The 14257-nt window shown below is 43.3% G+C and overlaps 1 protein-coding gene across 3 annotated transcripts in view; it reads left to right on the top strand.

Moving 5' to 3' along the window:
- Window positions 1-14229, top strand: part of atmin (ATM interactor) — a 52676-nt gene extending 38447 nt beyond the window's left edge. For all 3 annotated transcript variants that reach the window (XM_059993238.1, XM_059993237.1, XM_059993240.1), the window contains exon 4: window positions 11393-14229. In XM_059993238.1, the coding sequence (XP_059849221.1) occupies window positions 11393-13220 (1828 nt within the window). In that variant the 3' untranslated portion in view covers window positions 13221-14229. The remainder of the gene's footprint in view (window positions 1-11392) is intronic.
- Window positions 14230-14257: the final 28 nt, after the last annotated feature.

Below are 14257 nucleotides of genomic sequence, written 5' to 3'. Positions count from 1 at the left end.
AAAAATTTACCTTCAAAGAATTAAAAATATACCTTCGAAGGAACAAAGTTAACAGACAAGTATGTAGTTAAATGATTAAAGTGTATAAGGCAAAACAATTAACATGACGCAAACACACTTTAACTTGAGTATAAAGTGTAGGATGAACCTACACCAATAACCAGATTTTAATTCTGGTTTAAGAGATCGAGAACCATCTTACATGATCAGAATCATTCATTTATTAAAGACTGGTGTCTGTAGCAGTAGGGAAGTTCTCCTCCAGATATTTTCTCGCTTCTGAAGTTGAAATGAAAACCTGTCGTGGAGCATTCGACGGAGAAATTCGAAGCTTCGCAGGGTATAGAAGCGCAGGTTTCAGATTTTTCTCATAACATTCAGCCATCAACGGTTTAAAAAGAAGCCTTCTTTTTAAAAGATCTGAACTAAAATCTTCGATCAGGCAGAAGCAAAAATCTTTGATTTTAATCATTCCTACCTGACGAGCTGCTCTTATAACTTGTTCTTTGTCATGTACATAATGGAACCGGACAATTACCACCGAAGGTTTGTCTGTAACACTCGGTGATCGACGCCGAATTCTATGTGCCCGATCCAATAAAGGGGGGTTATTCGGGAAAATTGTCGGAAACGCTTCTTTTAAAAGTTGAGCAAAATATTTCGAAGGGTCATCTTTTTCTATGTCGTCTGGAAGACCAAGTATACGTAAGTTCTGTCTTCTGGACCGATTCTCAAAATCGTCACTCTTGGCTTTAAGGGCTTCCATCAGCTTAATGGTCGAAATTAAATCCTGTTGCAGTTTTCCAATAGTCAAATCTCGCTTCCGAGCTTCTTCTTGCAGAGACGCAATAAGAGCTTGTTGCTGTTTAATTACTAAATCCGTCTTAACCATGTACTCTTGAAAAGCCTTTATATCTTCCTTAAAAAATTGTTTTAGTTCAGCAAATTTTTTATCCAAAACCTCCATAAACAATTCAAAAGTTAATTGTGTTTGTTGTGTCGGAGCCTGCTTTTTTCCGTTACCGTTCGGATTACGTCCGGGATCCCGTCCCTTAGACCTGAGAGACATTTCTGTTTGCATATCTTCAAAAGTTCACAACAAACTCTTGGCAGTAAATCCAAAAAAAAGAATAAAGAAACTTTCGATATAGGTAAAAATAAACTGAATAAGGGTGATCAAAGGTTAAAAAAAGTAAAGGTTATGGAGCGAATCCAAAACGGTACTCACTCCATGAGCGTCTCCAGCTGACTCCCCCGTCTTTAGTAATCCTGTGGCCCAGGAAGTCAATGGTATTGAGTCCGAACTGGCATTTGGCAGGGTTGATTGTAAGACCGTACTCACTCAGTCGGGCGCAGAGTTGACGGAGGTGGGACAGATGCTCCTGACGACTGCTGCTGACTATGAGGCTGTCGTCCAAATAGATGAACGCGAAGTCCAGGTCCCGTCCCACCGCGTCCATTAACCGCTGGAACATCTGTGCGACATTCTTCAGGCCGAACGGCATGCGGAGGAACTCGAAAAGGCCAAACGGGGTGATGAGAGCCGTTTTGGGGATGTCGTCAGGATGCATCGGGATTTGATGGTACCCTCGGACGAGGTCTACCTTGGAGAAGATCCGTGCGCCGTGCAGGTTTGCTGCAAAGTCCTGAATGTGCGGCACAGGGTAGCGGTCCGGTGTGTTAGCCTCGTTCAGCCTGCGGTAGTCGCCGCACGGTCTCCAGCCTCCCGTCGCTTTGGGCACCATGTGCAGGGGGGAGGCCCATGGGCTGTCAGACTGCCGGATGATCCCCAATTCCTCCATCCTCTGGAACTCCTCCTTCGCCAGTCGGAGCTTGTCCGGGGGAAGCCGCCGAGCACGGGCGTGGAGGGATGGTCCCTGGGTCGGGATGTGGTGCTGTACACCGTGTCGGGGCATGGCCGCTGTGAACTCCGGTGCCAGAACCGATGGGAAATCCACCAGGACCCTGCTGAAGTTGTTGTTGGACAGCGTGATGGAGCCGAGGTGAGGGGCTGGCAACTGGGCTGCACCCAGGGAGAACGTCTGAAAGGTCTCGGCGTGTACCAATCTCTTCCTGGGCAGGTCGACCAGTAGGCTGTGAGCCCGCAAAAAATCCGCACCCAGAAGCGGTTGGGCTACGGCGGCCAGTGTAAAGTCCTACGTGAACTGGCTGGAGCCGAACTGTAGCTGCACCTGACGGGTGCCATAGGTTCTTACTGTGCTGCCGTTCACGGCCCTCGGGGGGGGGGCCCCGCTGCCCTGCTGCGGGTGTCGTAACTCATCGGAGGTAAAACGCTGATCTCGGCACCAGTGTCGAACAAAAACCGGCGTCCCGACCTTCTGTCCCACACATACAGGAGGCTATCCCGATGGCCAGCCGCCGTAGCCATCAGCGGCAGCTGGCCCTGGCGTTTCCCGGGAACTTGCAGGGCGGGTGACAACGGCGGGCTTCTGCGCCCCACCGCTGGTGGTAGAAGCACCAGTGTTCATTGGGCCGGGGGTTGGCGGGCTCTGCGGCCGGGCCTGGACTGGTTTGCTGCTGGGAGCGTGGCTGGGAGATCTGTGCGATGGACGCCCCGCTCACCTTTTTGGCGTTCCACAGCAAGTCCGCCCAGGCTGCCACCTTCCGGGGGTCACTGAAATCCGCGTCGGACAGCAGCAGGCGTATGTCCTCGGGCAGCTGCTCCAGGAATGCCTGCTCAAACATGAGGCTGGGTGTGTGTCCGTCGGCCAGAGACAACATTCATTAAAGCCGAAGGAGGTCTGTCGCCCAAGCCATCCAGGTGCAGTAAACAGGCAGCCCGCACGCGCTGTGAGAGTCCGAAAGTCCTGGGGAGAAGGGCTTTGAATTCCGTGTACTTGCCGTCTGCCGGGGGCGACTGTACGAACTCCGCGACCTGGGCCGCTGTGTCCTGGTCGAGGGAGCTCACCGCGTAGTAGTAGCGGGTGTCTTCTGAGGTGTTCTGGCGAACGTGGAATTGGGCTTCGGCTTGCTGGAACCATAGGTTCGGTCGCTGTGTCCAGAAACCCGGCAGTTTCAACGAAACCGCATGAACAGAGGCGGCGTCGGTCATTTCTGGTCCAAAAATCATTTGGACCGTCGGGGTCACCAATTGTAGCGGTGTGCTACACGCAGTGCTAAAATTACGACACGGAGTCGGTAACTGCAGTCGAAGGAAAAACTTTATTCGAAATCCTCAGCCTCACTTTTAAGCCTCCCTCAACCTGCCCCCCCCCCCCCCCCGTGGTGCAGAGGTCCAAAGCTCTGTGCTCGCAAACCCCCATAGGCTATCTCCCTTAGCCGGAAAGCTGGCTAATTGTGAGCCGGTTCGGACGTGCCAGGAAATGGGTCGCCACAATACTTTAATTTGCAAATCAAAGCTGAGACAGTCATTGAGCTAGTCGCTGATTGCCCACCGATCCTTGTACATAGCATTTTTTATAGCAATCTCCTGGTTTAGTTGCATTAGCATATCTAATCGGTCTACAGTTGCGTATCACAAGTACATCCGCCACTATTGTTTCTACCCATTGACTTAACCTTGTTCTAATCTACATCTCTTAGCTACCTCTCATTAACATACCATTGTCTTCTACATTCTTTAAGATTTCATTCTCCTACTAAATTGGATACATGCATAGCAAATAGCAAGTTCAAAGCTGACTACATAGTTTTGGTTACACAGCAAACAATGCAACTTTTATACTCCAATACTCCAGGCAGATTTACAGCTGTGCCATATTCTTTCCATTTCTTGATTGACTTAACTATATTCCAAGGGATATTCAGTGACTTGGAAATGTGCTTGTATCTATCTCCTGACTTGTGCTTTTCAATAACCTTTTTGCAGAGTTGCTTGGAGTGTTCTTTTGTCTTCATGGTGTCGTTATTTTGCCATGATACTGATTCACCAACAGTTGGTCCTTCCAGATACAAATGTATTTTTACTACAGTCAATTGAAACACCTTGAGTGCATATAGGTCTCCAAAAACAGATCTCCATTTAACTAATTATGTGACTTCTAAAACCAATTATCTGCACAAGTAATGATTTGGTATGTCATATTAAAGGGGGGGGGGTTGGGGAAGTGAATACTTACGCAATCAATGATTTTTTGGTTTTATATTTGCAATTAATTTAGATCACTTTGTTGAGATCTGTTTTCACTTTGACGCGAAAGAGTATTTTTCTGTTGATCAGTGTCAAAAAAAGCAAAATTAAATGTACTGTGATTCAATGTTGTAAAGCAATAAAACATTAAAACTTTCGGGGGGGTGAATACTTTTAATAGGCACTGTATGGGAGGGAAGGGTTAAATTGATCTTAGAGTAGTTAAGAGGTCAGCACAACATCATGGGCCGAAGGGTTGATATTGTTCTAAGTTGGTAAAACATTGTTGATGGTGTCTCCTCCAGTTTTGAGAAGGCTGGTACTAATGCCACTTTTCTTAAAAATGTGGTGAACAAAATAGACTGTAATGTGTCTTCTGTTCCATCTAAGGTACCAGGAGATCTGTTGTGCAAGGCGATTAAAGGAGTGATATCTTAACATTTAGTACTAACCTCAGTTGCATATTATAGTGTATGTTAAAGTTTTGTAAATCCGTGTATCTGTCCACACAAACCAAGAAACCCCACTGACAAGCTGGTTTGCCCATACATGAGGTGTAAGTACTGTGCAGAAGGAATATCAGAGCTCCCACTGGGTGTGAAGCTTGATTCCCATCCACAAAAAAAGAGACATGCAGACTTAAAGCCTGTGCACTAACTACATGCTACCATTCCTATTCACAGCAATGAAAACCAGTGTAAACCAGTACATATTGTATTTCCCTGATCTATTAAAAATTTAAAGTCTGCTTCCTACTCCCTGTGTTATCCCAGACCTCATTCACTCCTCATCCACTACCCTCTTCCTTATTAAAACTAGTGAGTCTTCATCACCGCTCAAGCATTGATCTTTTCCAATCATTTGAGCATGGGGTATTGCAGCTGAGGCATAATTCAAATTGACTGTTTAGCTATATATTGAAAGAAGTGAAGCCTGGTTGTGTGTTAAAGCTTCTGAACTGAGTGATCGATTTCCAATCATACTAATACTAGGTGCTGAACATTCTTGATCAGAGTACATTTTACTCTTGAGAAGTGGTTGCCCATCTGTTGAATGAGTTTTTTTTTCCCTGATTCTATTGTGTTTCTTTTTACTGTGAATGCATGTAAGAAAATGAATCTCAGGGTTGTATCTCGTGACATATATCCACTTTGATTATAAATTTACTTTGAAGTTTGAAAATAAGATTTGTCTGATGGTAAATTTGATGCCAGACTTTGCAAGGTTGTTAATTACATGATTCAACCATCTTGAGTGTTCTGGAATATGTCCTTAGGTTGTGCTGATTGTTAATGCAAATGAAACATTTCACTCTGTTTCTGTGTACATTTGTTAAATAAATGAAATTGAACCTGAATCTAGAACTAGATAATCTGCAGGTTGAATAAGATTGGTTATATAACAATGAAATGCAATTTCTTTACCCACTACAAAATCCTTAACTAGGACAACTTGTGAATGCTCAGTCATTGACTCAATTCAAGGCTGTGATTGATTTGGATTTTTGGGCAGTAAAGGATTTGTAGAATTCTAGGTTTGTCCAGGATTGTGAACAGGATGAAACATTAACTGCCATCTTGTACAATGGCAGAATAACCTTAAAAGCCTACATACATAGCTTGCTGCTATTCCTTATGTTCTAAAGATAGAGCTGCAAAGTAGTAGATTTCACATTGCCCAATGCAATGACGTATGTGGAAACCTGCTTAATCACTTTGGACATCTTGAAGAGCCATATTTCACACCATCTCCAAATCACTTTAGTAGAAAGAGAGCATATCTGATGTCCTGGAAAGGAAAGCCTCATCCTGGGAACAGATGCAACAGATATGAAAGGACCGAGAAAAGGAAATAGAATTTTTGCAGGAGACAGGTTGGGAAGAGGTAAAGTCAAGATGGTCATGGAAATTGGTATGTTTATAAAAGATGCAGGTAGACATTTTCTCTCCAGAGATGAAGACAGAGAGATTGAGAAAGGGGAGGGAGGTGTCAGAAATGGACCAAGTGAATTTAAGGGCAGGGTGGAAATTCAAGTCAAGTCAAGTTGCTTTTATTGTCATTTCAACCATAACTGCTGGTCCAGTACATAGTAAAAATGAGATAACATTTTTCAGGACCATGGTGTTACATGACACAGTACAAAAGCTAGACTGAACTATATAAAAAAACAACACCGAGAAAGCTACAGTAGACTACAGACCTACACAGGACTGTGTAAACTGCACAAAAATAGTTCAGGCATTACAATAAATAATAAACAGGACAATAGGGGAAAGTGTCAGTCCAGGTTCTGGGTATTGAGGAGTCTGATAGCTTGATAGTCTGGTCGTGAGAGCCCGAATGCTTTGGAGCCTTTTCCCAGACGGTAGGTGGGAGAGGAGATTGTATGAGGGGTGCATGGGGTCCTTCATAATGCTGTTTCCTTTGTGGATGCAGCGTGTAGTGTAAATGTCTGTGATGGCAGGAAGAGAGACCCCAATGATCTTCTCAGCTGAACTCACTATCTGCTGCAGGGTCTTGCGATCTGAGATGGTGCAATTTCTGAACCAGGCAGTGATGCAGCTGCTCAGGATGCTCTTAATACAACCCAGTAGAATGTGATGAGATGGACTTTCCTCAGCCTTCGCAGAAAGTAGAGACGCTGCTGGGCTTTCTTTGCTATGAAGCTGGTGTTGAGGGACCAGGTGAGATTCTCCGGCAGGTGAACACCAAGAAATTTGGTGCTCTTTACGATCTCTACCGAGGAGCCGTCGATATTCAGCGGGGAGTGGCTGCTCTGTGCCCTCCTGAAGTCAACAACCATCTCTTTTGTTTTGTTCACACTAAGAGACAGGTTGTTGGCTCTGCACCAGTCCGTTAGCCACTGTACCTCCTCTCTGTATGCTGACTCGTCGTTCTTGCTGATGAAACCCACCACGGCCGTGTCATCGGCGAACTTGATGATGTGGTTCGAGCTGTGTGTTGCAGCATATTCATGGGTCAGCAGAGTGAACAGCAGTCAACTGGGCATACAGCCCTGGGGGGCCCCTGTGCTCAATGTGATGATATTGGAGATGCTGCTCCCAATCCGGACTGACTGAGATCTTGAAGTCTTGGAAGTCTTGGATCCAGTTGCAGAGGGAGGTGTTCAGGCCTAGTAGGCTCAGCTTTCCAATCAGTTTCTGAGGGATGATTGTGTTGAATGCTGAATTGAAGTCTATGAAAAGCATCTGAACGTATGTGTCTTGTTTGTCCAGGTGGGTTAGGGCCAGGTGGAGAGTGGTGGCAATGGTGTCATCTGTTTTGCAGTTGGGACAGTATACAAACTGTAGGGGGTCCAGTGAGGGGGGCAGCAGGGTCTTGATATGCCTCATGACGAGCCTCTCGAAACACTTCATGATGATGGATGTAAGTGCAACGAGACGGTGGTCATTTAGGCAGGACACTGAAGACTTCTTCGGCACAGGGGCAATTGAAGGCAAAGTTATTGACATTGGCAAGCTCAACATCTGTGTATGAAGCAGCACCAATGTAATTGTCAATGTAGTGTAGGAAAAGTTGTGGCCTTATCCTACTTCAAACTTTTAGAAAGTCTCTGATCATAAGCTGTCAAAAAGCCATCACAGCAAACTAAAGAAATATGGATGAGTTTCTGTAACAGAGGGTATGGGAGAAGGAAGTGTAGAATGAAAGGGGTGTCTCCTAGGCACATGGGACGTGGACAAGTTGAAATAACTTAACGTGAGCACTGACCAGTACATTGAGCTGCTTGGTCAGTGTAATGTGGTCATTGCAAGGTTTATGGGCCCAGCAGGTCTGACCTAATTCTGTGATTGAAGCATGTCATGATTTGTCTTTGTTTAGAAAATTGTACAGTCTTCAGCTAAGCAGGGACAAAGAGTCCTGATTTCTGACCAGTTTTTCTTTGTAGTCAGTGATGATGTGACTTCCTGAGTTGTGAGTACAAACTGTGAATAGGCCCTCAACCAGATTTTAGCATTTACGACATTTAGACATGTAGTATTTCTTGTCCACATTAGAGGCATCAATTCTGTATTTTAGTTTAAATGTTTTATGGTTTTTATAGCATTTTGCTTTAGTTTTATTCAAACATTATCTGTATGGGGATTTTGGAGACGTGAGAAGGGATTGCTATTTTTATCAGGCATCCTTTTATCTCCTTGCATTGATCAATGGAAAGTACTATGCAAGTCTTAGGCACGTACATACAGCTAGGGTGCCCAAGACTTTTGCACAGTACTGTAGTTATGAATGTGGAACAGAGAGTGAGTTTGTTAATCTGGTGGGAGCAAAGGGTGTCAGGAATGGCGAGGGTGTAGCAGTGCTGGAGGGCTTATGGGACTGGCAGAGGAGAGCTGGGGCAGGGTTTGGGCATAGACACACTCAGCCCTGAGATACCAGCTCTTGCTGGTGCTTCTTGCTCACTCCCCTATTCCTTCCCCTTTTCCAAACCATGATTCCCCTCTTCCAGCCCCCTTCCCACTCTCCATCCACAATAGAGACCCATATCAGAATCAGGTTTATCATATTATGTCATGATTTGGTTTTTTCTGCAGCAGTACAGTGTAATACATAAAATTACTCCAGTATTCTGCAAAAGTCTTAGGTACTCTAGCTATGGAAGTAAGTCTTTTGCACAGTACTACGTTTTTCAGTACTCACTCAGTGCAGTGATAAGCTCACTACTTTATATGAGGACAGTTATTTGAAGATTCCATTTTTTTGACCAATTAAAGAGGAAAGCCTATCATCTTCAAGTCCTCCTTATCTTCTTTTGAGATATAAAAGGAATTTTGAGATATAAAAACATCCCTAATTTCCTCACCTGTTAATATTCTTATATATTTATTATTTAGCCATTACAAAATTTCTTCCTTTCACTGATATCCAGTGTCACCTGTTCCACTGTAGATTTTATACACAGTCAATAAGTTTTTGTCAAATGTGGTTTTAGACGTTGCACTTTCATTAAGTAAGCAGTGATTCCTGTATGTTCCCTGCATAGTTGTGTTAATCAGATCACAACCACAAGAGAGTCTGCAGATCCAACACACATAAAATGCTGGAGAAACTCGGTGAATCACACTGCATCTACAGGAAGGAATAAACAGTTGACAATCTGAGCTGATACCCTTCATCCATAGGACACTCAAAGCTGCTGCGCAGGTTGACTTTGTGGTTAAGAAAACATACGGTGCATTGGCCTTCATCAATTATGGGATTGAGTTTAGGAGCTGAGAGGTAATGTTGCAGCTTTTTAGGACCCTGGTCAGACCCCACTTGGTGTACTGTACTCAGTTCTGGACACCTCACTACAGGAAGGATGTGGAAACTATAGAAAGGGTGCAGAGGAGATTTACAAGGATGTTGCCTGGATTGGGGAGCATGCCTTTTGAGAATAGGTGGAGTGAGCTTTGCCTTTTCTCCTTGGAGCAGTGGAGGATGAGAGGTAACCTGACAGAGGTGTATAAGATGACGAGAGGCATTGATTGTGTGGATAGTCAGAGGCTTTTCCCCAGGGCTATAATGGCTAGCACGCGAGGGCACAAAGTGCTTGGAAGTAGGTACAGAGGAGATATCAGGGGTAAGTTTTTTTATGCAGAGAGTAATGAGTACATGGATTGGGCTGCTGATGATGGTGGTGGAGGCGGATACGATAGGGTCTTTTAAGAGACTCCTGGACAGGTATATGGAGCTCAGAAAAATAGAGGGCTTTGGGTAACCCTAGGTAATTTCTAAGGTAAGGACATGCTTTGTGGGCCGAAGGGCCTGTACTGTGCTGTAGGTTTTCTGTGTTTCTATGTTTATCAGAATTGGAAACAAAGGGGGTAAAAACTAGAATGAGAACTTAGGACAGGAAGGAGTACATGCTGGCAGGTGATGGGCAAGAGCCAATGACGGGGTGTATGAGAGAGGATGAAGTAACAAGCTAGGGAGGGATAGATGGAAGAAGTAAAAAGGGCTGAAGAAGAAGGAATCTAATCTGAAGGGACAGTGGAAGAAAGAAAAAGGTAGTAGAGGGGAAACCAGAGGGAGACGATGAGAAGAGAAGAGGTGAGAAGGGCACCAGAATGGGGAATGGAAGAAGAGAGAAGGAGGGAGAAATTACTGGAAATTTGAGAAATCGATGTTTCTCTCATCGGGAGACTACCTAGTTGGAATATAAGGAGTTGCTCCTCCAATCTGAGTTTGGCCTCAATCAGAATGGGAATGGGAAATCCAATTGAAATAGGCAGCCACCAGGATATCCTGCCTTTTGTGGTAACAAAGCAGTCTGCCATGGGGAGGCCTCACTGGGAGCACCAGATACAATCAAAGTCCCTGACTTTAACCAGATAGAGCTGGAATCACAAGAAACTTATGGGCAAGTCACCCTCCCCAATACAACATCTATGGCAATTAATAAAAATCAATTTGTCAAACCAAGACCACTCCAGGACTGGAAAGGAAGGGGGAAGATGCTAGGATAAAAAGATGTGGGGGGGGGGGGGGGGAAGGAATAGATAAAAGGTGACAGGTAAAGCCAGATGGGTGGGAAAGGTGTTTTCCAGTCCTGAAGAAGGGTTTTTTGGCCTGAAAAATCGACCATTTATTCATTTCCCTAGATGCTGCCTGACCTTCTGAGTCCTCCAGAGTTTTATGTATGTTATTCCAGATTTACAATATCTGCAAAATCTCTTGTGTTTATAAGTCCTATACAAGCTTTTGCTTAAACTGTGGCTTTGTGCTTGTTCCTCCTCAGAATTTTATTCTAATTTCATTTCACTTTTCTACTGCCTTCTATTGACCTTTTTTTGAAATCTTAACACCAGTTGAAATGATTTTTGAGTGTCTTGTAGTATTCATATAAAAGAATGAAAAAATTATCTAACAACCCTGTCTTTATCAGTTTAGTATTGATCCCAGCTGCCCAGTTTAAAAAAAAATCAATGCCAGAGATAAATAGATGGCAAGAGGTAAGAGAAGGGAAAGAACAAAGCAGCGAGTAATATTTCTTTCTCAGAATTCTATGGACGCTGTAATTAACTTCATTGCCATTGGTTACAAATATTTATGTATTGTTCTATCCTAGTTACTTTAAAGTTAACAAAGTATTTGGGTGTGAATGTTGTACCTTTGAAAACCCTTACAATGCAGTGCATGTTGTAACACTTATTTTCTCTGCTAGATAGATGATTGGCCCTCAAGGGACAGGTGCTGTATGTTTTCAGGGAAATAACAATGATCTCTCTTGTTTTAGTCATTAGGTTCTAACACATTAACTTTCTATCTATTGTCTAGGGAGCCACCGCGCAAGAAGAGGAAGAGTGAGTGGTTAAGTCAGAATCATTTGAACAACATTGAAAAAAAGCAAGGAACCGAATCGGCCCAAGAGATGAAGGAGATGAACAAAGGAACCAACACTGAACACTTACGTGAAGATACCAGCAATAACCAGGCTCCAGCACCTGTGAAACAGATTCAGAAATTGCTGTTACCAAAGCCCAAAGCTGCACTTGTCAAATTTCCTGTTATGCACCTAACACCTTTTCCAGTTCTTTTATCTTCAGGCATGCCCATGGATAATTCTGTCAAGTCCATTGTTGTTGCTGTTGACAATCAAGGATCTGTTGTGAGCACAGTGCAGGTTTTGCCTACATCAGTGGGAACTCTGATACCAACTTTGGAAACAAAAACTTTGAATCTTAAAGGTGACCTTCCCACCTCTAAATTGCCCAACATAATGATGGTTGAACCTGTCAATACTGCAGTACAAGTCAACATGGATTCAGGTTTTGCCAGCAATCATGGATTACAATCATTTGGAGACCTGGGTCAAAAAAACAAATGTATTTCTATGAATGTTCAAACAGACATATCTTATCTTGCACAGAGCACAGCACCGGAGTCTTTAGCCATGTATTGTGCTACAGAGAACACTGTATCAGCTTGTGCACAAACTGATCTGAGCTTTGGTGCCCAAGTGTTGCTACCTGTAAGTGTCCAAACGCAAACATTTGAACCTGACACTAAAATCACTACGTCAATAAGTGCTCAGACAGATTCTTTCAGTCAGCCCTGTTTTCCATTGTGTAATGTTTCCAGGAAAACACAGACCTTGACAAATTCTAGTCAAGAAAGAGACCCAACATTTCAAACACTTATTAAAGGAAATAATCATGAAGAGATTTTTGATCATTCTTTAGTCCCCTCTTGCAATGTATGTAGGCAAACTCAAACTACTTTTGCCCTGGAAGCAATGGGCAAGGACCAAAGACCACCCCATTCACCCAACAATAATGCTCTTTTACAGAACACTAACAAATCTGCTGTTGACTTTCACATTCAGTCCACTTTACTTCAACAGAATTCAATGACGGACAATCAAACTCAGACAATTAACCTTTTTAATGACTTGGAAAATATTCTATCTGAAAGCATAGCAGATCATTCATTAGAACACCGGGGTCTTTTATCCGATGCCAGCAATGCTTCTGGTGAGAATATGACAGGCAGCCAGTCACAGAATGCAGGTATTGACTTCGACATTGAAGAATTTTTATCTGCAAGCAACATACAAACCCAGACAGAGGAAAATGAGTTTGGTACTTTACAGACAGAATCTGCATTGGAATCTCTGGATATTGAAACTCAAACAGACTTTTTGTTTTCAGACCATCCTACCCAGGTATACAATGGTAGGGGTCAGTCCAGCTATTTAGGACTAGAAATGTTTGACACACAGACTCAAACAGATTTCACTTTCCTTTTGGACAGCGGTCCACATCTACCTCTTGATAGCATTTTGAAACAGTCCAATTTCTCCATAAATGCAGAATCTTCTGGGACCGAAACTCAAACGGAGGACTTGCATAGTAGAACTAATTTCAGTAGTACCACCGAAAGCCAGGTTCGGCTAAACTGCGCTGAAACACAGACAACCAGCAGTTCCTTTGAAAACCTTGGCAGTCTTTTTTTCACTAGCAATGAAACACAGACCGTAATAGATGACTTTCTCTTAGCTGATATGGCGTGGAACACTATGGAGTGTCATTTCAGTTCAGTCGAGACGCAGACATGTGATGAACTTGTTCCCTTATTTGAGAGCGCTGATAAACGCACCAATTGAGATGTAAAGACAACAGGGAACATGGACTTCAGCTTTGGGATGTGGAAGTACCAAAGTTAATGCTATGTTACTGTGCACCTTGTTTTGAAGCAGCTTTTTGGGGATATAATTTTCATTAGAACTGGAAAACATAAATATCCCAGATATTTAAATTGACGTGGATATTGGGGTCTTCTTTTCCCTTAGGGACTTTCCATATTTTCTCATGAATGACAAAAAGCCAAGTTCTATACTATTTGGTCTTCTGATTAAACCGAACCTTGATTCAGCATTCATTACTTTCATCTTTCCTGCCCATTTACCTGGTTGCTTTTGTCTCTCTTTTCACCAGGCACACAACTAGATTGAATATTCCATATGGGTATTGAACGATCAAATAAAAAGTATCCTAACTAATTCTATCCTAGTATATTTCAATGGAACAATATTATGTATGACACCATTTCTTTTTCTTTTGTCTATGTACTGACTACTGGCTGACATTGAGTTTCATGAACATCTGGGATCTTTGTATAAGGGTATTGTGACCCTTCCAAGCATGCAAGAACAGGCTTTTGAGAAAGAGGGTGCACAGTGTAACATTTGCAGCCAAGGTTATGGTTTGAGCATTCTGTCCAGCCTAGCAACACTATGTCCATAAATGTAATATTAAGCCATTAAAATTGAGGTAATGTTTCTAATTCTTGCAGATTCCAGGAAAATCCTGGAGGACGGGAGCCCAGTTTGTCTCCAGTTTGAATTGTTATTTTTTGGGTAGTTGTTAATGTAGTGTCAGTACCCCGCCACTGTCTCATTTAAAAGTTTATCACTGCATTTTGACTGTCGGTATGATTCAGGCATTTAGTTTTAAAATGAATGTCAGGCAGCTGAATATTTGTAGTACATTGGAAGAAAACCTTGAAGAGAAGTGAGAAGAGAAAATGCTGGAAACATTCATCATGTCTGGCAGCATCTGTGGAAGTAGAAACGGTAAACGTTCTGGATGTAAGACCATATTAGAACTGTGACGGATGAAAAAACGGGTGAAGAGAAGGTTG

The sequence above is a fragment of the Hypanus sabinus genome, chromosome 17 (assembly GCF_030144855.1).
Source record: "Hypanus sabinus isolate sHypSab1 chromosome 17, sHypSab1.hap1, whole genome shotgun sequence".
In the NCBI taxonomy this organism is placed as follows: domain Eukaryota; kingdom Metazoa; phylum Chordata; class Chondrichthyes; order Myliobatiformes; family Dasyatidae; genus Hypanus; species Hypanus sabinus.
The sequence above is the reverse complement of the archived record's forward strand: the minus strand, read 5'-3'. Positions and strand labels throughout refer to the sequence as shown.